At 35.2% G+C, this 23,761-nt stretch overlaps 1 protein-coding gene across 3 annotated transcripts in view; it reads right to left on the reverse strand.

The window, feature by feature from the left end:
* Positions 1-20,202, reverse strand: part of ATG5 (autophagy related 5) — a 114,277-nt gene extending 94,075 nt beyond the window's left edge. Inside the window, exons 1-3 of one of the 3 annotated variants that reach the window (XM_036220456.1) lie at positions 19,946-20,202; positions 13,137-13,302; positions 2,572-2,699 (exon numbers count right to left, since the gene is read on the reverse strand). In XM_036220456.1, coding sequence (XP_036076349.1) covers positions 2,572-2,699; positions 13,137-13,244 — 236 coding nt within the window. In that variant the 5' untranslated portion in view covers positions 13,245-13,302; positions 19,946-20,202. Of the gene's footprint in view, positions 1-2,571; positions 2,700-13,136; positions 13,303-16,789; positions 16,814-19,945 lie in introns of those variants that run through there. The other 2 variants (XM_016155744.2, XM_036220462.1) reach the window with 2 other exon arrangements.
* Between the last annotated feature and the right edge of the window lie 3,559 nt (positions 20,203-23,761).

Consider the following 23,761-nt stretch of genomic DNA (forward strand, 5'->3'; position numbering starts at 1 on the left):
TCATTGTGTGCATGCCACTGTTCTTAAATATTTTTCTGTTCCTGGAAAGACAAACTAACATGAGCAATTAGGGAAAAAATATAAAACTGGAGAACACCAACAACTGACAAAAAGAATATCAGCAGGAGTGGTAGAGAAGAGCCCTGAACTGAGACTCTCAAAATCTGGTCCCATTTGCTCATTTGAACAAGTTATTTTATTTACTTTAGCCTCAGTTTCCTCAATAAAAAGAAGAGACTAATTTAGATTCATTCATTCATTAAACAAACATTGACCTAGTTCCTCTTACATGCTACCACTTAAGGTACTTACCCAGGTACTTAAGGTACTGCGTTAAGTATCTTACCCAGATGTTTAAACAATGTAACAACAAATACAAACAGGAGAAGGAATATCAATGCTTTCTGTTATTATGGATTGTCTAAACTGGTGTTCAGTTTCCTTTCTCACCTGAATTTTTTTAAAACTGCAAAGAATCAAGTATAAGAAAGATGTTATCATCCTACTCAAATAAATGTTCCTACTCTTAAGACACCTGTACAGTCTCAAAAGCCCAAGTCCTACAAAGCTTCAGCGGTAACTGCTTCTCTGTCCTGGATTAAACTCAGGCCTCTGCAAGTTATTCATTCCTCAAATACATGGAATACTTAATGATACTAAAGGAAAATTGTACCAAAAGCCATTAAATACAATGAACTTCTAACAAGACATAACTATGCAAGTGATATACATAAAAAGTTAATACCCCAAAAACTTAAAAGAAGATAAGTGAACATAATTACATTCACTTACTCTCTAAAAGGGAAAATAATTTCATTAAATAAAAGACTTTCAAAGGCATAAATAATGAAAAAGTACTAACATTATATATTTAAGCCAAAATATTACTCTGTAGTAACAGGGAGAAATGGTTCCAAACATTATTTATTGAATACAAATCATATCAAATATAAAAATAACCTTCACATAAGACAGATTAAAACAGGAACTGAAGAATGATGACTTAACATTAACTATAAAAGCTAAACTGAGGTTCCCAACGTTTCCAGTTTCTCAAGTACAGGTGGTTTTGCATCCCACACAAAACACTTATCACGACTGAAGTGAATGCTTACTGGAGCTGGTGGGTGGTCAGGGCTGCTGTAAAAACTCCTACTATGTACAGGGTAGCTCTCCCACAACAAAGAATTATCTAGGTCAAAATGTCAATAGGGCCCTATTAAGAAATCTTGCTTTACAATGGTAAAACAGAAAACTTGGTGCCAGTTGCACAAATTCTTAAAATAATCTATAATTAATACACATAGAGTGATATAATTATAATATCCAACTAATATATAGATTTGTCAAGAACATAGATATATTCTATTGCTACACACCCACAATCTTTCCTTCTCCCTTCTTTCCCTCTATTCTCCTGATCTTGTTCTTTTTACACTTCTTTTAAGTCATCTTCCCATTCTAAATCCTCCAATTCTTCTGAGAAATAAAAGACATAAAAAGCATCAACTTATCTATGTTGCTTATTCAAAAGTCATGAGTCTGATACATGATCACGAAGTTTAACATTCTGTGTAGATTTAAAAATTTTTAAAGAATTTTGTCACCTCTTCCCAGAACCACCTCAAAAAGGTATAACTCAATATAAAATATCATCTTGTATGTTTCTATATCATGAAAAATTTACTCATTCTAGAGAATTCGTCAGCACAACATGAGTTCTAAAAATCCACTCCTTATTTCTAAGCACTCGTTGGATTCAACAGCATTTATTAAACAACTGTTAGCTTCTTTTAAGTCTTTTAGAACCCATTTTAATATTCCCAGATTCGGAGAAGCAAGTCCATTTTAAACCTATATCTACTTTTCCCATTTCATTTAAATTTTGATGTAGTCTCTTTTTCATTCAACTATATCCATATGGCTGCATTTCAACACATATCCTAGTGTACCTTGAACCATTTTGTTATATTCTTCTTTCATTAAATATTTTGAAGCAGAGTGAACAAAACTCCCAATAATAGAGGAAGTTTAAAAATTCATCATCTGCGCATGGTAAAACCAGATTTAGGATTTATTTTCAATATATTTCTTAAAAATTATATACCAAAATTATTTTTCACATAAAAGAAAATCAATATTTTAAATACTAAACCGAGGTTAGATTAAGAGGTGCTTATGGCACAGTTATCAACTAAATGTGGTAATCAGTTTGAAAGATATCACTGTAGGTAATCAAGTGTATATAAAGATCTGTAAAGATTTCAAAGATAAAAACAAAATTGAATAGTGTCACAGAATGACTTATTTATATAGAAGTTTTAAATACATCTGCAAAACAAACAAAACTAGTGAAAATATAAAAATCTGTCCAGTTTTTCATGCATCCAAATAGAAAACAAATATTTTCAATAAAACATTCTAACAATAGTTTAAATTTTCATTATTATATTATTGTATGAGCTAGATCAGTGATTTAATAGAATATTTTTAAAAACTGTTTTAGGACACTATACCTTCTTAATGAAAGCATATACTCTATGCTTAATAATGCAAAAAAAATCCACTCACCATTTCAGTGGTGTGCCTTCATATTCAAACCATATCTCACTGATGTCTTCTTGTCTCATAACCTTCTGAAAATGCTTTTTCACTTTATCAGTTACCAACGTCAAATAACTTATTCTTGGCAAAAGCAACTGAAATGAAAATTTGTGGAACCATATTTATGTACTATTTAAAATATATATATATAAAATAAATAGGCTTTTTTAATTTTAAGGGAAAACACCATGTTCTTTGCATTATTTTAATATTCAAATGCTTTTTATAACAAATCAAAGGCTAAAGGTTAAGGTGCTTTAAAATTTCTTATGAGGTCATTACTTTAAGAATGGGTTATAGCATAAATGCCTAGAATAAGTAACACAAACCTATGTACAATCTTTCCATAATAATTTTCTCCAAGTAAAAGAACAATGTAATCAGATGTCATACTATTTAGGGTACTTATTTCTATCAAATTTGACTTTAAAATATGATTCACCTGAGTTAATTAAACTGTCTTAAGAGAATAATCAACTCAGTATTAATGTACCTCTGACTTATCAATCAGGATTTCTCAACTGGTCTATCATGTTTTGATAATCTATTGTGTATTAGATTAGTTGCAACTAAGAACACCAAGACACAGACATAATCTGTCCTATTCTATAAGAGGCTAAAATACAAGTTAAAGAAATGAGTATTTTTTAAAGTACAAAAAGGTCATTTAAAGGTCAAACAAATTTTCATTTGAGGAACAACAAGGGCCCACTATGATACCATGAATAAAAGGATGGCATGATGAGAAACAGTATTTGAGGAATGTTCTAGCAGTTGTACACAAAAGATTGAAAGAAGAAAAGATTATAGACAGGAAATCTGTTAAGGAAATATTATATGAAGAGATGGGTTGAAGGCATGGAAAAGTGGGAACAGTCTAGAAAGCAGTCAGAAGAGGTTTTGGTGATTACTAATGAAGAAATCAAAGGAGAGAGAAGTTTGAAATGACTGACTTTTGAGCAACACATTTAAATCTTTAAGGTGCAATAAAGCACAAGCCAAAGGTATAATGCTAGACTGGTGATCAATTAACTCCCTCAATCCTGTACTGTGGAGGCTGGGCCCACTTGGACTTTTGAGAGAGAAAAGTCTGGGAGGGAATGTTGGGCTAGGTAAAGCCTCAATTGGAACAGTGTGAAGGCCATCAATGTTTTTCCCCCAGGGAAGGTGCCCAGAAAGAAAACATAAGACAGTGTTTGAAAAAAAGATAGTTAGGACTTATATAAAGAACCCACAAGCAAATAAAAGGAGAAAACTGGCAAAAATACATGTCTTTTCCTCCTTTGCAGTAGTCACTCTAGCATTTCTTGCTTTCCTAAACTTCTGTCTTCCTTTTCTGGTAAAGTTGTTTGGGTACTCTCTCTCAGCTGCTTTTGTGAATCTAATTCTCCATCATTTTTCATGCTGCTTATTCAAGGTTATGTCTTTTGATCAGTAAGTCAAGTAAAGCTATAAGGCTGGGGAATACATACAAAGATATATATTCTGGTTAAAGAAACTGATATTTAATCACTGAAGCTCAGGATAGCAGGTCCCAAGTAGGTAAGAGAACATGACAGTGGTCCTAAGTACTATTGGGTACAAGGGTGCGAGAGGTACTTGGCATACTCTAGCATCGAATATAAGGTACAAGCTCGTGAATAGTATTGTGGATTTGACAAAACATAAGATGCTTATATTCTTTTGTAAAAAAACAACTAGAATGTGATTAGGGAAGAAAAAGGAAGCTAATACTGTGTATAAGAAAAAGCACTAGTTATTTTACAGAAAATATTATCACTTCTATTATATATAGCTTAAATAATTTGCCAAAATCATATTCTATTAAATAAGTGGCAAAGAAAAGATTCATTAGAGTAAGAAATGACAGAATCAAATACAGATGTAACAAGACAGCCTCTAAGAAATTAAAACAGCATGGTAAATTAGTCATTTAAAAAATAAATACAACATTTGTTCTTCTCAAACTATTCTAAAGCTCAAGAGGGAAGGCTCCTTAACTCCTTTTATGAGGCCATCATTACCTTGGTTCCAAAATCAGACAAAGACACTACAAAAAAAGAAAACTATAGGCTCTTATCTCTTATGAACATTGATGAAAAAATCTTCATCAAAAAGTTAGCAAACCGAATTCAGCAATACATTAAAAATATCGTACGTCATAATCAAGTTGGATTTATTCCTGGGATGCAAGGTTGGTACAATAGCCACAAATCGGTTAATGTGATACACCACATTAACAAATCAAAAGATAAAAACCATATGAACATATCAATAGATGGAGAAAAACCTTTCAACAAAATTCAGCATCTATTTAGGATAAAAACTCTCAGCAATGGGAGTGGGAATAGAGGGAACATATTTCGATGTAATAAAAGCCATATATGACAAACCTACAGCTAACATCGGACTCAATGGGGAAAGGCTAAAAGCGTTTTCCTTAAGATCAGGAACAAGATAAGGATACCCACTCTCACCACTACTCTTCAATATTGTATTGGAAGCCTTAGCCACAGCACTAAGACAAGAAAGAGAAATAGAAGGAATCCGAATTGGAAAGAAATAAACTCTCATTATTTGCCAATGACATGATACCATATAGACAGAACCCTAAAGATTCCACCAAAAAACTGTTTGATGAATGAATTCAGTGAGGCAGCAGGTTATAAAATTAATATTCAGAAGTCAGTGGCATTTTTACACACCAATGATGAACTTTCAGAAAGAGATATTAAGAAAATAATACCATTTGCAATGCATTGAAAACAATAAAATATCTGGGAATCGAATTAACCATAGAGGTAAAAGATCTGTTCTCAAAAAATTGTAAGTCATTGAAAAAAAACTGAAGATACAAATAAATGTAAGCATATACTGTGCTCATGGGTAGGAAGAATAAACATCATTAAAATGGCCATACTAACCAAAGCAAGCTATAGATTCAATGTAATCCCTATCAAAATACTAATGGCATTTTTCAAAGAGCTAGAACAAATATCCTAAAATTTATATGGAATCATAAAAGATCCTGGATAGTCACAGCAATCTTGAGACAGAAGAATAAAGTTGGAGGTACCGCACTACCCGATATCAAACTATACAAGGCTATAGTAATCAAAACAGTATGGTACTGGCATGTACCATATATCGATTACTGGAACAGAATAGAAACACCATAAGTAAATCCAAACCTATGCACTCACTTAATATATCACAAAGGGGGCAAGAATACACAATGGAGTAAAAATAGTCTTTTCAATAAATGGTGTTGGAAAAATTGGACAATACATGCAATAAAAGAAACTGGACCACCTTCTTACACCATATACAAGAATAGACTCAGAATGTATTAAAGTTTAAATGTAAGACCAAAAACTATAAAACATGTAGAAGAAAACATAGGCAGTAAACTCTCTGATATTGCTAACAGTAATTTCTTTTCAGACATATCTCCTCCGGCAAGGAACACAAAAGAAAAAATAAATAATGGTACTACATCAAACTAAAAAGTTTTTATATAGCAAAGGAAACCACTGACAAAACAAAAAGACAGCCGACTGATTGGGAGAAGATATTTGCTCATGATACATCTGATAAGAGGTTAATATCCAAAATATATAAAGGACTCATACAACTCAACAACAAAAAAGTAATCCAATTAAAAAATGGACAGAAGACCTGAACAGATATATCTCCAAAGAGGAAATATAGATAGCCAATAGATACATGAAAAGATACTCAAGGTCACTAATCATCAGAGAAATGCAAATTAAAACCACAATGAGATTTCACCTTATACCCGTTAGAATGGCTATCATCAATAAATCAAAGAACAACAAGAAGTGTTGGCAAGGATGCAGACAAAAAGGAACTTTCAAACACTGTTGGTAGGATTGCAAATTGGTACAACCACTATGGAAAACACTCTGGAGGTTTCTCAAAACATTAAAAATGGGCATACCTTTTGACCTAGCAATTGTACTTCTAGGTATTTATCCAAAGAAAACAAAAACAATAATTCATAAAGATCTATGCACCCCAATGTTCACGGCAGCACAATTTACAATAGCCAAGATATGGAAGCAACCTAAATGTCCATCAACAGAAGATTGGATAAAGAAATTATGGTTCATATATACAATGGAATATTATCCAGCCATTAAAAAAAATAAAATCCTATCATTTGCAACGACATGGATGGACCTAGAGGTTATTCTGCTGAGTGAAATAAGTCAGACAGAGGAAAATGAATAACATATGACTTCACTTATATGCAGAATCTAAGGAATAAGAAGAAAAAAACTAATCAAAAACAGACTCGCAAATGTAGAAGACAATCTGGTGACAGCTGGAGAGGTGTTGGGGGGCGGGGGTTGGGAATGGAGTGAAGGGTTAAAGAATTACAAATTAGTAGTTGACAGATAGTCACAGGGATGGGGAGCATGGCATAGGGAATGCAGTTAACATTAATGTAATGGCTAGGTGGAGAACCAGAGGCCAGAGAAAGAGCAATTAGGGGGATCATTTTATAAACTATATAAATGTCTAACCAATGTACTATATACTTGAAACTAATAAAATAAAAATTGAAATCAATAAATATGTATATAATCTATCAGTCCATTAAGTTCTATAAGTCCGAAACTTTAATTTAAAATGTCTCGCAGGCATTACATAATACTGTTTTGTAGAGAATGATATAACCTATGGAGACTGTAAGAACAATACACAATAGGGCTAATGAGTATGGATATCAGCTCCTGATTTTGAAGAGTGTTGTACAACATGCCTAGAGTTCAATCAAAGTTGCTGAAAAATTCACAAGTGATTTTCATGATACAAAACCTTTACCATAAAGTATGAGGAACATTAGATTGTAAGCTCCATTAAGATAGGAATATTTGTTTTGTTCACTGCTACATTACCAATGCCCAAAATAGTGCCTATATTATAGTAGGCACAAAATAAATATTTGCTGAATGAATCAGAGATATCAAAGGTTAAAGTAAAACAAAAGGCCGAAAACATTAATTAATAAAGAATGCCCATCCTTTAGACAAATTACAGTGAAATGTAGTTGGAATCTTTTGTTCCAAACTGGCCTATTGGAGTAATATGTAATTGCTTTAAATATCCACATTAGCTCTATAAAATAACTCTAAGATTTAAGAATGACTATACTAGATACAAGTTATCTAGTAAATTTTAAGTAGGTAAAGTTTCTAGTAAATATTTTAACAGTTGAAAATAAAAAGAAAATAACAGTAAAAAGACGTCATCCTGCCTTCTACATCCAGACTATACCACTCTCTTTCTTAGATGTGTTTCACTGGTTTAAGTTCCTTTTTTTTAATTGTGATAAAGTATACCTAGCATAAAATTCACCATTTTAACTCTTTTTCAATGTACTGTTCAGTGGCATTAAATACATTTACACTGTTGTGCGACAATCTCCAATATCCATCTCCAGATCTTTTTAGCATCCCAAATTCAAATATTATACCTATTAAACAATAACTCCCCTATTTTCCTCTCCCCTTGGCTCTAGGTAATTACTTCTCTACTTTCTGTCTTTTGAATTAGACTATTCTGGGTACCTCATATAAGTGGAATCATAAAATATTTGTCCTTTTGTTTCTGGCTTATTTCTCTTCCATTAATGTCTTCAAAGTTCTTTAAGTCCTCTTATTACAAAAAGAATTGGACCCCCTCTGGAGACAGTGTCAACCACATGGAATCCAACATTCTTATTTTTCATTCATCACCGTCAAGTATCCAATGAATATGACACAAGTGGTTCATTTTTTTTCCTATACAGCTTGTAAGGAATACATGTTTTTTATAGTTGTTTTGCTTACTTATGTTTCTGAAAAAGGTGCCTGTAACAGTATTTGTTTATGCCAAATCCTATTTTGTCCAACAATTTTTAATAATACAATGAGAGATTTACCTATCCAGAACAAAAGTAGAATTAAAATATACTAGAATTCTGTTCCATTTTAATGTGTGAGGCATCACAACAGGCAACAAGGAGAAACACTGAATAAAACAGAAAGTTCTCCCTCTCATGGAGCTTACAGGCTGGAAAAGAAGACAGTAAAAACAAAATTACAAATGTGATAAATTCAAGGAGGACGTAAAGCATGTCATAAGAACAAGCAGCAAAGGAATTTAACCTAATCTAGGGCTCTGGAAAGGCCTTGATAGGAAGTCTATTTTGAGGCAAGAGTCAAAAGGCAAACAGGAGTGAACCAAACATGGCTGGGTGTGGATGTTTGGGTATGAGTACAAGTGGGAGATATGGCTGCTTATTCCAAAGAAAATGTGAGAAGGCATGCAGTGAATACAAAAAGACAAAAACTGGCACGTCTGACAAACTTTAAGATGAATATGATAGAAATACAGAGGGCTGGGACGGAAAAGTACCACAAAAAGAAAAGTACCAAAATGTACCAGCAAGGGACCAGATCGTGGAGAACCTTGTAAACTACATTAAGGATCCTAATGATGATGAAAGCCACTAAAGGTTTTAAGCAGGCAGATGAGAAGATCAGACATGTGTTTTAAAAAGATTGCTCCAACTGCAGACTGGAAAGTGGAAAGAGGGCAAGACCAAAACCAGGGAAATTAGTACTAGTAATCCATCAGTTTTTAAATGGTGGTCTGAATAGGCTGTTGTAGTTGGTATGAAAAAAGTTGGAGAAATTTGAGAGATATCTGAGATGCAAAATCAAAGGGACTAAATTATTGACCAAAGGTAAGGGATATGGGGGAAAAAAGCATCGAAGAATGAGTCCCATGTTAATTACTGGTAATTAATTAGCCAGATGATAGTTCTACTTGACACAGTAGGAAGGAAATACAGCAGCAGATGACCAGACTGTTTGAGGATAAAGATGATGAGTCCAGTTTCAAACATAATCCGTTTGAGTTCCTTCAAGATATCTAAGTGAGGATATCCACCAGACACACATCAACATCCAGAACTCAGGAGTAAAATCTTGGGAGATGTTGAGGTAAAAATGCTCAACAAAGACATAAACATGCATGAGAAGTCTGGGGGGGAAATGTGAAGTGAAAAATAATAAAGACAAAGCCCCAAAGAATGCCAGTATTGAGGAAGAAGCAAAGGAAGGAAATCTGGTAAAAAAAAAAAAAAAAAAAAAGCCCACAAAAAAGCCCCCCAAAAACAAACACGAAAAAAAAATCCCAATGACCCAGAAAAGTGGAAGCAAAACCAGGAATATAAGGCAGTACAGAGCAAGAGAGAACAATGCCACAAAATGGAGAAAACAGCCAACAATATAAAATACTGCTGAGAGAGCAAGCAAATGAAAATTTGAAAACAGACTCTAGGTTTGGCAAAACAGATGTCGTTAGTGACTTTGGCAAGAATGGTTCTGTTGGAGTTGTGTGAAAATGTGATTACAGTGAAGTAAGTGGTGGGAGGTGAGAAGGAGACAATGAATATAGACAACCATTTAGCAAGTCGGGCTGTGAAGGGAAAGTCAGAGGTTTAAAGACAGAGAAGTCAACAGAGGATTGTTTTAAGATAGGAAGGATTTAAGACAATATCAATGTTGTAGAGAAGGAGCTAGTAAATAGAAGTTAAAAGAAAAATAAATAGAGAAGGCAGCTGTGGGGAAAGGAGAATATTAGAAGCCACCGGCTTCCTGAGAAGGCAGGAGATGGGATCCAGAACACAAATGGCAGGTTGGGCCTTGCTATGAGAAAGGATACCTCTTCCATTAAAACAAGAGAGACGTAGACATGTCAGTACAGATAGGTTTTACAGACTTGGTGGCAGAAAGTTAAGGAAGGTTCTATCACATGGTTTCTCTTTTTTTTGTGGAGTAGGAAGTAAGGTCACCTGTTAAGAGCGAAAGATGAAGTCAGGGCTCAGAAAAACGGTCATAATGGAAAAGAACAGACACACCTAAGGAAACATAAAAGGCAATGTTTAGGGTCTACTCAGATTGATGACCATGTGTTTGAGTGGGTGAATTCCTCTGGTAACAAGTCACAATATACGAATGCAAATTACTATGTTTTCACATTAGATAATCTAAAAACGCAATAGTTTAAATGAAGATAAAAACAACAAAAACTGAAAAGTTGCCTAGATTCTAATAAATTTCCTTCCTAATATTCTCTGCAAAATAAGATGTAATTCTCAATGACATACAGACATAATCCAGCCTGAAAGATTTATGAGGAGACAATAAATCAAAATCAGAAACAAACAGGGATAGATTTTAACATTAATATGCTTTTCCAATAGAAAAAGAAAATTCTAAAAGACTCTGAATAATATTTAATTTAAAACTTTGGTATGTGTGGGTATTTTTAAATCTAGTTTTTAAGAAATAAACTATAAGCATGATAAAAAGTAAACTATATTCCCATTCACCTATACTTACTGCACCTGAACCTGAATGGGCTTTTCAGGCCATGGTAACCACCCACAGCTTTGAGAATGTCTGGGAAAGGTACACTGGCTCTTTGGCAATGATATTTTTACCTCATTTCATCTAGAATCTTTAAAATGTTATCATTATTATAAACTAAATCAATTAAAAATATTTTCAAGCGCAATTTACAACTAAAACGCATGTAAACTAAAATCATACGGGCACGAAAATTTTCACCTATAATTCAAAGACAAACACTGCTGATGGTTTTGTATATTTTCTTCCTGTAGATACTAACTTATACTTAAGTATACGTGTATTTAAAGAGGAAAATCTGGATTACACTATATGATGTTAAACCATAGTTTTTGTTTAAAATTTATTATGTATGTCACCCAATAATCTTCAAAAACATAATCATAATGACTATGTAAGAGTTTCCTTTTGGTAAAGAATTAGGAAGAATTCAAGAAAAAATCAATTACCTATTAGGAAAATAATCCTCCGTCTCCTACAGTTATCCCCAATATTTCCTGCCTTTCGATTTGATTAGAAATAACTAGAAAACTACTTACAATCTAGTTCTCACAACAGTCTTTTCATACTTATGCAGACATATATAAAGAAGTAAAAATTTCATATTCTTTACTGGGTTTTTTAACTACAGAAAGTGTGCCAAACAACATTCTGATTTAAAAGTAAACAGACTTAAATTACATATTTTTCAGTTTTTGCCACTTGAACCAACATATATACTCCTTTGTTTAGATACTATTAGAAAGCCATCCAATGTTAAAGTTTTAATTAAAATACCGAAAACTAGTTTTGAAACGAAATGTAAACGATATCCTAACTCATACTACAGAAAAAGAGGAAAAATACATCTAATGAAACTCTTCTCAAAATAAACTTATTTTTTAACTATAAAAGTTTTGTTTTTAATTATAGAAGTTTTTATAAAGGCAGAAAACTTGAGATTGCCAAAGTTAAAGTGACTCAAGTGTAGTCAATCAGTTATTATAATGTAAGTACTAGTAACAAAAGACTACCCAATTTCTCTGAAATTATCATTTCCAGTAAGAAAACCCAAAGAGACTATTTAAAACAAAACCCCAACATGTGTGGGGAGGGTTTTATACACTGAGAATCTACCACTTGCATGACCTATGTCAGATGATGAGGATGAACAGAGAAAAATGAAATAGTTCTTGTACCCAAAAAGTTAGTGAGTAGGCTCCTTAAGTAGTTTCCTCCAGCAGTCTGACTTCCCATAGCTGGAGCAGGCTGCGGAGCAGTGCTGTCTCCCAGACAGACAAGGGAGAGAGCAAAAGGCAAGCTTTATTAAGATGAAACAAGAAACAGTCCAGCACCACAAACACATTTCCACTTTTCCAGATCCTCCTGGGTAAACGATATCATGTGTACCTGAGACACAAAAAGAAAAAACTCAAATAATGACAACTGAGAATGTGCTCTGCCTATTAGGGGCTATTCAGTAAACAGGCAGGATACTATTATCTCTGAATGACAGATGCCTAAGTTCAGATTACATACAAACTCAGAAAAGGAAAAAAAACTAGGCTAAATTCAGAAGATATGATACTCATTTTTAGAACAAATATTGTACTAACAAACCTACGAGTGCATAAATTTGTTATTAAATATATTTTACATAATATGTATTAGCTCATCAACATATGAAAACACACATATGTTCATATGTTCACTTAGCTATAATAAAGAACTTGTTAAATTATTGCTTGGAACCACCTAAATACAAAAGAATCAAATCTAAACTTATTATTTTCAAAATAGCTTCCAGTTAAAAAACAGCTCATAACTTATGATTCTATTATCATATATTATATATATATCTATGCATAAGAAAGTCAAGAAGGTCCCATGTCAACATGTCAACAGTGGTTTTTTCCTCTGGATGGTAAGAACAGAAGTAATTTTAATTTCCTTCTTTTTGCTGATCTGTGTTTTCTTATTGTTTTCCATAATAAGCATGGATTACTTGTACATAAAATGTTAGTTAACAGCCTCCAGGTTCTTAGAGCTTTATTTACAAAAATAAACAAAGTTAGACATTCCATTTGTCATCACTGACATACTTACATAATATGGTTCTGCCTCCCGTTCAGTTATCTCATCCTGATACAGGGTGAAGCAAGTTGGAATTCGTCCAAACCACACATCTCGAAGCACATCTTTGTCATCTGTCATTCTTCCAGTGGTTAAAGCAGTACATATAGGCTAAATTCTTTTTTCAACCAAAGCCAAACTGAAAATAAAATGAACATTAGTCAGATCCTTGCAAAGATGAATGAACCTGCTCCAAAACAAAGAATAATTATAGAAAAAATGAATGCCAAAATCAGTACAACGAATTCTAAATGTAGAGCTATTATTAAAGGGATCACAGAAGTAACCAATTCGAAATTATGTATTCTAACATACACAACTAATGAACCACAGCCAAAGTAAAACTATTCTTGCATTGTTCTCTTAAGCCTTATCTATAATGAACTAATATCCTATGGCTCATTATAGCCTAACTCCAAAATATCACCCCCACAATTATCCCTGCCCCATATTTTAATCTCACACTTCAGACTCTCTTCCTGCAAAACACACACACACACACACACACACACACACACACCCCACACACACACACACAAAAAACACCTCTCATCTTGGAAAAAAATCTTGTTATAAACCTATTATTCCATTCTAAATTTCATCCTGTACACAATTTGATTCCACCAATATTTCCAGTCTTTTTAACTATACTGCTTTTTAAACCCTCTAGCAAAACTGGCCCCTTAAACACCTTGCTCTCTGTTCTACCATCCCCCCTGATTAGTATGCTCTTCTCTCACATGTTCAAATCATACCCACTCTGCAAACCTAGCTCACAATTTTCTGACCCAATGAAATAGTAAAAGTTCTACTTTGAATGCAGAATATTCCCTGCACCACAAATACAGCACTAAATCTGCAAATTCAAACATTATGGGTATGGTAGAAGGACATGTCATTTTGACCTCTGTAATATCCAAGTGTCTTCCAGAGCTAATATTCTAGAACTAGACACCACTAGATTATACTGTATGAGTAAATGCTGAAATAAATACTGTTGGTACCTTACTACTGAGATTCGATAGCCTTCTACATATATATATATATATATATATGTATATATATATATATATATATACACACACACACACATATATATGATAAATATATCCCATCTTTTGTAGGCTAGCTAATTCAAAATTTATCATAATGTATCCTGTGGAAACATTTTAAATAACTATATTAGTTTAGCCAAATATCAATTACTAACACTGAATTATTAAAGGAGCTTTTCTCTCTCTTTTCCACTGACCAACGCCAAGTACATCAAGACTGTCATAAATTAGTCTAAGAGAAAAAAACTCAAATTTTGTATCACTATACTTAAATGTACATTGGAGGTAAATTGGATGCAATGTCATCTACAGGTAAATAAACGAAAAGAGGTGAAAAAATTTGCCAATGTAATAAAAGCATTAATTACCAGTCAAACCAGGATTAGTACTCTGGTCACTTGAACTGAGTCCAGTCTCTTTCCAGCATACTGCAGTGTTTTAACTTTTATTAAAATATATCCATAAACAAAATTCAAGTCTTGAGAGGCACTACACTATGGGGATTCAAAATTTAGAATATGGAGCCAGACTGCCAAGATTTAAAAACTAGCTCCAATCACTTACTATGTGACCTTAAGTAAGTCACCTAACTTCTCTGTCTCAGTTTCCTCATCTGTAAAATGGAATAATAGCACTTAACAAATAAGATAGATATAAAAATTAAATTTATAGAGGTAAAGCCCTTAGAACAATGCCTATAACATAGTTCTATAAAACACATATGCATAATTTACAGGACAAGAGCATGTCTCAAAAAATGTTTAAAAGCCATAAACACTTCAAGAACCAAGAATAATCAAAAGAATTATATAATGTAAGCAGGAATTATAAGAGTAAAGGAAAATAACTAAAAATTGTTCACTGAACATTGCTAATAACCCTTAATATAAAGTCAATAAATACTAAATCATTTGATATGCCCAGCTCTATTGCAGTTGCTGAAAGAATACACAATAATGACAATTATAATAACAACATCTTTCTAAAAACCTCAGGCATTGCCCAGAATGTAATATCGCTAAATCTACTAACCATACCATGTACTTTCATGTCCTTTCCATGGCTATGCTCATGCTGGTGGTTCCTTACTCTAAAGTAGTCTTTTCTACTGTGTCTTTCCAACTTAGACATCCTTCAGGACCCAGAACAAATATCTTTTCTTCAATGCATGACTCCGACAGAACCTGTTTCCTTAAAGCACCTTTATTTTCCTCTACTACAGCACTTCTAAGCTTATTGTAAAGATTTCTCATCTCTGATTTCCAATCTCATATTCTTTCCATCAGACCACACTGGCTATCAGCATCCCATCCAACCCCAAAATGTCCATGGTTATAATGAAATGTTACTTTTAGAAAGCTTTCATAAGGGAGGAGGGCAGAGGGGAAGAAGTAAAATATTAACGTATTCTATAGTGTTCAGGGAAGAATTTTAAAAGATATGGAAATTGAAAGAATGGGTAGAATATGGACAGGCAAGGAGAAGGATACAAATATTCCACGCACGGCAAAAGAGCATCAGCAAAAAAGTCAGGAAGTGAGCAGGAACAATGTGTATACCAACAGCTTAGGAAACTCTGGGTTCGATAAAGTAGATAATCAGAGCTGACACTGTGAAGTCTTAATATCACATGTAGAGCCTAGTCAAGTCACTTTATTTCACTAAACCTCAATTTCCTTACCTGCAAAATTCACCTGGTTATTCTGAAAAAATTAAAATCTTTGAAGTGTTTGACACAATATAAGGGCAGAGAAATATGAGCAATTATTATTCTTTTAATATCAAATCTGTAAATGTAAAATAAGACGATTATGAAGCATATCAAATAGAAGATTATGGGTTCTTAATTTCATCCAATAAGCCCAGACAACCTGTAAGGTTTTATAATGGAGAAATAAAAACTGGTAACAGTACAGAAAAGGAGATCTCAAGTCAAAGAGAAGATAGCCAGGAAGCAAGTTCAGCAACTATGCATATAATAATGAGTGCCTGACCTAGACTGGCAGTAGTGGAATGAGAGACAGATAAAATGTTTTTCCAAAAAAGAAAGAATAAAAGTTGGTGAAAAACTGGCTTAGGGATAAAGAACAATGGCAGGGAACATTTAAATGCTAACAGCGGGCAATAGAGTAAGGTAGTTAAGGGGTTTTAAAATCAGATTGACATTAATTTCACCAATAAGCTGTGTGTCCTTAGACAACAAACCTGACATCTCTGAACATTATATCTGTAAACTGAAGATAATTCTAATTTCACAGGAATGTTGGGTGTTCAGCAGCTTGTAAACACTCAATAAATGGTATATGTATTTAATACATGGCTTTTTCGTGTTCCCATGGCCCCTCTGCTTGAACAGCTTTTCCCTCTTCTTGGCCAACTCTTATTCCTCTTTTAAAGAGTCAGTTTAACATCAGCTCCTTGGGAAGCTTTCCACTAAGCAACCTCCAATCTAATTACTTCTATAATAGCATGAGCATGTTATAACCATGCATTGCTGTTTTGTTAATCTTGTCTCTTGCCCATCCCCCAAAGAACTGAGTTCCTTGACAGCAGAAACTGAGTCATATTTACCTGTATAGCCAAAATATTAGCATAATTAGCATATAGCAGCCTCTGCAATTTTTGTAAGCTGGAAAATATAAATACATAAAATATATAAATCCAAAAGTTACACTATCTACTTAAGAAATTTTTCCATCTAAATGCTTTTCCAAATCAGTACTATCACACTTTAAATCTAGCAAATTTCATTATTTTAGAAAAAGATTTTTCCCTCTCATATAAATGCTACACTATCATTACCACGCACTTCATTTGAAGGCAATGTTCTAGGAGCACAAAAATTCCAACCCATGATGCAACCTACTAGAAGTAAGCTTCTTGAGTACAGGGTCTACTTTTAATTGCTGTATTCTCTGCATCTATCTCAGGACCTAAAATAGAGTAGGTGCCCAATTAAAAACATTTAGCAAATAGCATAGTGAGTTATGATAAAAATATAATGTACAATGAACAGTTCCTTTGACACTACAAACCGAGAAAGGTTAACCTATTATCCAAAGCTATTTTGCTGACAAAATCCTCATCTAGAAATTACTCAAAATATCAAATGTCTACCAGTTGTAAACATCTAAAAATAATAATCTGTGCTGACTGGTCGCCCTTTAAACTAATGAAAACTAACCTCAAAAGTGGGCCCTGAGTACTGCCCAAATTTCCCTAGTCCATTTATTCTCCCACTGTCCTAGACCTCCATTTCATACCTTCTCCCTCCTCAAATTTCCACATCTCATTCCTCACTCTATCTCAGCTAAGGCTCTGGCTTTCTATGTCCTTCTATCTTGTAACTAAGTGGTTCTCAACAAAGGTTTCAGTTAACAGTCCCATGCCTTTCCTGGAAGATAGTCACCAACCTCCAAATGCTCAAGTGCCCCAGGGCTCGGTCCTTGAAACATGCCTTTAGAGGTATCTCATGTCTTCGAATATCATTTATACATTAGCAATTCCCACATTCATATCTTCAGCCCAGACTTCTCTTCTGAATTCCAGTTTCATATATACTATTGCACACTGATATCTCATTTGAAAATTTAGCATGTTGTAAAACAGAATGATTTCAGATTTTCCTCCCCCCTCTCCCTATTATTTTGTGGTCTTTCCCAGATTACTAAGTGGTAACTCTATTCTTTAGTGGATCGAGTCATTAACCTAGAGTGATCCTTGACACTAGATGGCTCTAGCTTAGACACAAGTCAAAAATATCTGCCATTCCTCACCAACTCCACTGTTACCACCTATACAAGTCCCTATGTCCTTTAACCTGGATAAATGCAATGGCCTACTGACAGATATCACTTCTGCCCTCGCAACAGACAGACAACACAGCAATCAGAAAGGGCCTTTTAAACGTAAGTCAGATTAGTTTACTCTCACTCAAAGTAAAAACTAAAGTTTTAACAAAGCCCAATAAGACCCTTTATGACCTGACTCCATTCTGACCTGATCATTTACTTCTCTTCCCCCTGGCTTACTCGGTTCCAGTCAAACTAGCTGGTATACTCCTGCCTCCAGAACTCTGTAGTTGCTCTGATGTATCTTTCCACTATATCTACATGGTACCCTTTTTTGTCACTACTAGGTCTCTGCTCAAATATCTCTTCGAAGTCCACCACTACAATTTTCTACACTCGTCATCCCATTCCCTTTCATTGCTTTATTTTTTTTCTAGCACATCTCACCACCTGATATATATTTTAATTAAATTTTTATATTGTCTTCCATCCTACCCTCAAGATGAACTTCATAATGGCAGGAATTTTTATTTTGATCATTGTTTGCTTTGTCTACTTTTTGCTCAGTGCCTGGTACATAACAGGCATTGAGTATTCGTTAAATTAATAAAGCTAATCTACACTTGAAGTGTGTGCATTATTCTAAAAACTTATACCCACAAATTACCATTCTGCTCATTTCCCCCCCAACTTTAGCCAACGTATCTTTGAGGATCAAAGCACATGCTTAAATCTACTTTAAAATTCTAAAATTTTCCTCAATAACTACCTCAGCCCAACATCCTTACTTTATTTTTATTATTATTTATTAAAATTACTAGAGTGGTTAATAAAATCAAATAGGTTTCAAGTGTACAATAATACATCCTATGTATATTGCATTGTGTTCACCACCCAAAGTTAAATTTCCTTCCACTACCAAATATCTGACCCCACCACTTACACCTATCTACCTCCTCCCCCAGCCCCTTAGCTCAGGTAACCACTAATTCACTGTCCAAGTCCATGAGTCTCTATTTGCCATGTTTGTTTTAGTTTTATATTCCACATGAGTGGAATCATATTGTTCTCAACTTTTTCTGCCTGACTTATTTTGCTTAGCATAATTTCAAGATTCATCCATGTTCTCACAAATAGCAATAGTTCATCATTTCTCATGGCTGACCAACATCTTTACTTTCAAATTCAAAATTCAACTAACAACTTCCTCCATGGAAATCACAAATAATTCAGTTCAGATCAAAGTATCCATACTCCCCCACACTCTGAGATTTATCAAGTGAATTCTGGAACACTTTGGAAGTTCAGTACTGTTTTAGTCTCCAGATTCTGATTCTTGCTGAAGACCTGCTGTGCCTTCCTAACCCTCAGAAAAATCTAGAACCAATCCAGTTTCTCTAGGTTCCTTAAATTCGGGTATGATTTGAAAATAATCCAAAGTATAATTAAAGCACGCGAAAATGCTCTGCCAACAGAAAATGGCTCTGTTAGCACTAAATATTATTAAAAGACTTAATGAATGCCGTTGAGATAAATTGAAGGAAATACCCACCCAACTCGGATAGAATTGAACTGCTTGTGAAATAATTATGATTTAAATAAGTGTTCCAAGAAAAATTCAGATTCTGAACTTATAAACTCTAGCGCCTGCGATAAGACCCTGGGCTTCCTACCTCAGTATGGAACAGACGTATTCCCCAAGAGAGAGCTCACAGGTTACACCCTCCTGCCAGCCTAAGGGCTCCGGGGGCGTGGGGGGGGGGGCGACGCCTGGCCAGCCTCACCTCCCCCAGAGGAACCACCTTTACCCGCCACTGCCGCCTGGGGGAGCGCTCCTCCAGCCCGCCACTCGCCCCTCCTTCTTACCACACCTACCTGGCCCGACCCTCCTCTTTCGGGCTTTTCCTTACTCTGGGGCACACATACATACACACACCCTACCAGAAGCTCTGGCTCCTCCTCCGCCTTCCTGCACCGGTGAAGATGATCGGGTCCCTGGCTCTGATGGGGTGGCGGCGCTGGGTACTTAACACACTGTCCCGAAGGGGCGCGGGAGGCAGCAGTCCCAAGAAACCGCGCAGCCGCAGAAGACACCGGCGCGGTGGTCGGAGCCGAGCCCTGCTGCACTTCCGCCCTCCGGTATCCAGCCAATACAACCCGCAGCGCAGCGGAGCCCGGAGAGCCCACCCCAAGTACAGTCACCCCCGGCGCCCGGAGATGACGTCACGGGACCACACGTGGCCCGCACTCCGCCCTCGGAGTTCCGCCCAACCCCGCAAGGAGGCCAGAGCCGCTCTTGAGCATGCGCAGAAGGAGCGGAATGCGTGAATGTGGCGTTTTAACTCCTGGCAAATAAATTTATAGTGCTACCCTCTTACCGGAGTCTCGCGTCTTCGACGTAGTCGTTGGTGTTTGGGGAGGTTAATGTAACAGTTCTGTGAGAGCAGAGAGTTTTAAAAATACGGAGACATTGCCTCATTGGAGCTTGATTGCAGCATCCCTTTCCTGGCTTCACAAAATATTAATAAAACATTGGTTTTTAAAGTGTTTTCATATCTATTTTCTCATTTGATCGCAACTTCATCAGAGCCACAGCAGAGATTAATAGCCGCATTTCACGAAAGACGTATACTTGACTACTGAAGCTCTTCCATCCATCCAATAGTGCATATCCATAGTTTCCTGTTTGTGAAGATAATGAGCAATAACCAAACTTATTCCCAGTGTTTGAATTAGATCTATCAAAATTTTTATCAGGCTTTTAATGATTTTCTCTTAATTATGCTAGCCATACAACTTAATGCTTGCTATAGCTAAGTAAATACTATGTCGACACTCAAAATAGATTCCTGATCGTTGGAAAGATTAGGGAAAATCTAGTAGTAGCCACAGGATTCTTTAAGAAAGAAGAATCCTGAAGGTTGATTAGTCCAATCATTTTCAAATAGTGAATCAATCCAATAGTGATTCAAGTTAGGCCATGACTAGTACTTTTGAAAGGAAATAAAATAGCAAATATTAGCATGCTTCACACATGTTCAAGTTCAGTACTGTTTTCTAAAATTATTACCTAAGTATGTATGTTGTATAAAATGAATAGGTATGTGAAATACATTTCTTCGTATGGGTAGCAGTCAAAAAGGTTGAAACCCGGAGTCTGTTTCACTCCACCTTCTTAATGCAGAAATCCCCTCTTACAGCACCTCCAACAAATAGGCATTAGCTTCCATTAAAAAAGCTCTTGGGATTAAGTTGCCTCACCTTCCCAAAGGTAGCCAAAACTATATGAAATTTACTTTAAAATGCATTCCTAAAATTCAATCGATGGAAAGAGTGACGGATAAATGAATGCATACATGATAACTCAAGTACAAATAAAATGTTAATGGTAGAATCTAGGTGGTGAATAAATGGGCATTCACTGTAAAATTACTTCTACTTTGTTATAGGTTAGAAAATTTCCTTAAAAAAATGTTGAGAGGAGACTATGTATGGAGAACCGATAGCAAGAAAGTGATTATATTGAGCTAAAATCCAGTTTCATGTAACTTAAGAGTTGACCCTGTTTTCTTCCTTCCTCCTCTTTTTCTTCTCTCACTCTATGACTACAACCTACAATAGAAATATTTAACTCCTGTTCTACTAGACAGTAGTTCAGATATGAAAAAAATAGCTGTCATGCCCCATAACCCATTCAGGGATAAGCACTGTTCCAGAATGGTTGAAAAGTTTTTTCAACCATTATTCACATGGCATATTTACTCTAGATATGGTCCATTTTTCAGTGTCCCTATTAAATAGTTGTACTCTTTCCCATCTCGTGATTATGCTGCTTGAGCAAAATTTGGAAATAAGGATTTTATATTTGTTATCTGTCATTTTCAATTGTTAATATTATGTTTTCTCTCCACATCTTTTAATATTTTTTTCTATGAAGATAACTTTAAAAGAGCTCTTTCTGATTGGCCTTACCATTTTCTCCAAGCCTCAACTCATTCTGGGTGACATCAGGCAGACGTTTGAGATCTGTGAACTTGCTTATAAAGTCTTCCTTTCACCAAAAGTCAAATACACAAGTCCTCTCAAATTCTGATTCAAAGGAGAGACTCCAGAAACTCTCTGTTAATAATATGCTTTCTTTTCTTCTCACTGTAATAGTTTGTAGTTGTAAGGTCTGGCTTTTATTTTTGCATGCCTCACAACTTCTAAGACTCAAAGCTGTGGGATCACAACTTTCTTTGCTTTAGATTTACTTAAATTTGCTTTCCTAAACTCTAACATGTCTCTATTACCCCTATGTATTACTTCCTGACCTCCATCCCATCTACTCTCTTTTCTCTCCAACCTGCTAGTTTCAGAGGATGAGTCAAGCCAAATTTAATTATTCTACTTCAGCTCTAGCTCCTCTGACTGCACTCCAACCAACTAACCTGTCTCCTTGATTTTCCTTACTCCTGGTTTTTTCCTGTAGCCTACAGACATGCTCAAATATAGTTCCATCCTATTAAATTCTTTATCACTTCTTACCTGAACGATTTGGATAGCCTCCCGACTGGTATTCCTGCTCCAGTCTTGTTCCACTTGCCCCAGAGAACATTTATACTTGACTTCAATTTCAATCAGAGTGGATTATCTAAAATGCACTCCAATCATGTCACTCTCTGATACTTAAAAGCTTTTAGTGATTCCTTCTGGACAACTTTCTAGTTTCTTAGCATGATCAGCTCGTTCGTTTTTTCCTTCTTAAGTCTCATTTCTCAGTATTCTTTTCCTTGAGCTTCGAACTTCAATAATATCAAACATTTTGCAGTTTTGTGCACTCAGGCTATGTGATGCTTGTATACTATCATTCCTGATGTTCCTGCTGTTTAACATGCTAACCGCCACCAGACTCATCACTGCATCCCTTCTTCTGTAGTTGGCATACAACAGTCCATCTACACGACTCAGTTCAGGTGCTGGAAGGTTTTCCATGATCCACCCAATTCGGGTTAGGTGCTCTTTATAGTTGCCTCAAGCATTTTTTGAATTCCCAGTGCCAGCGCAATGCTTGGCATTCAATAAATGTCTGGTGAAATAAACTCAACAGAACATAAGTGTCCTTCCATAATTCCCATGACTTTCACCCTAGGAACTAAATTCTTTCTTGTAGCTTAGAGTTTAAGTAGAAAGTGGTGGTTTTCTTTATTACTTCATCAATTTCAAAATTATCAGCAAGGAAAGTAGAAAGTGACTGAGGTACACTGCTATTAGCAGAGTGAGAGTCCTTCAAGCACCTGGCAGTAAAAGGCCACCACTACTACATTCTGTCTCTGAGCCAGTGTTGTGATCTGTGTGGGAAAGGCAGTATTGCTTTTTCCATCTGACTGGGCACTCCGCAGTGTATTTGCAGAACACGATCACATTTCTGTTCTTCTATCCTTTTATCCTTACTCAAATGACTCCTCTAAATGATGCAAAATGGAACTCCTAGGAAGCAGGAATGAATTTTTATATATGAAAGTTTGTACACTGGGGTTCTACAGGCCAAAACTGGGCCAATGGTATGACACTATAATGTATTTGAATCTACTTTGTCATACACACTGTGATATTACACATATGCTAGTTTAAGCTTCATTTCTAGTTGCCCAAACTGAGAATTCTATGCTCCAGAGGTGATCAGGTACCAACACATCAGAAAGACCACATTCCAGAGCTATCACAAGGCTATATGTTATCACTATCTTGATTCATACCACATGGTTCGCTA

Source organism: Rousettus aegyptiacus, unplaced genomic scaffold (assembly GCF_014176215.1).
Source record: "Rousettus aegyptiacus isolate mRouAeg1 unplaced genomic scaffold, mRouAeg1.p scaffold_m13_p_1, whole genome shotgun sequence".
Taxonomy (NCBI): Eukaryota; Metazoa; Chordata; class Mammalia; order Chiroptera; family Pteropodidae; genus Rousettus; species Rousettus aegyptiacus.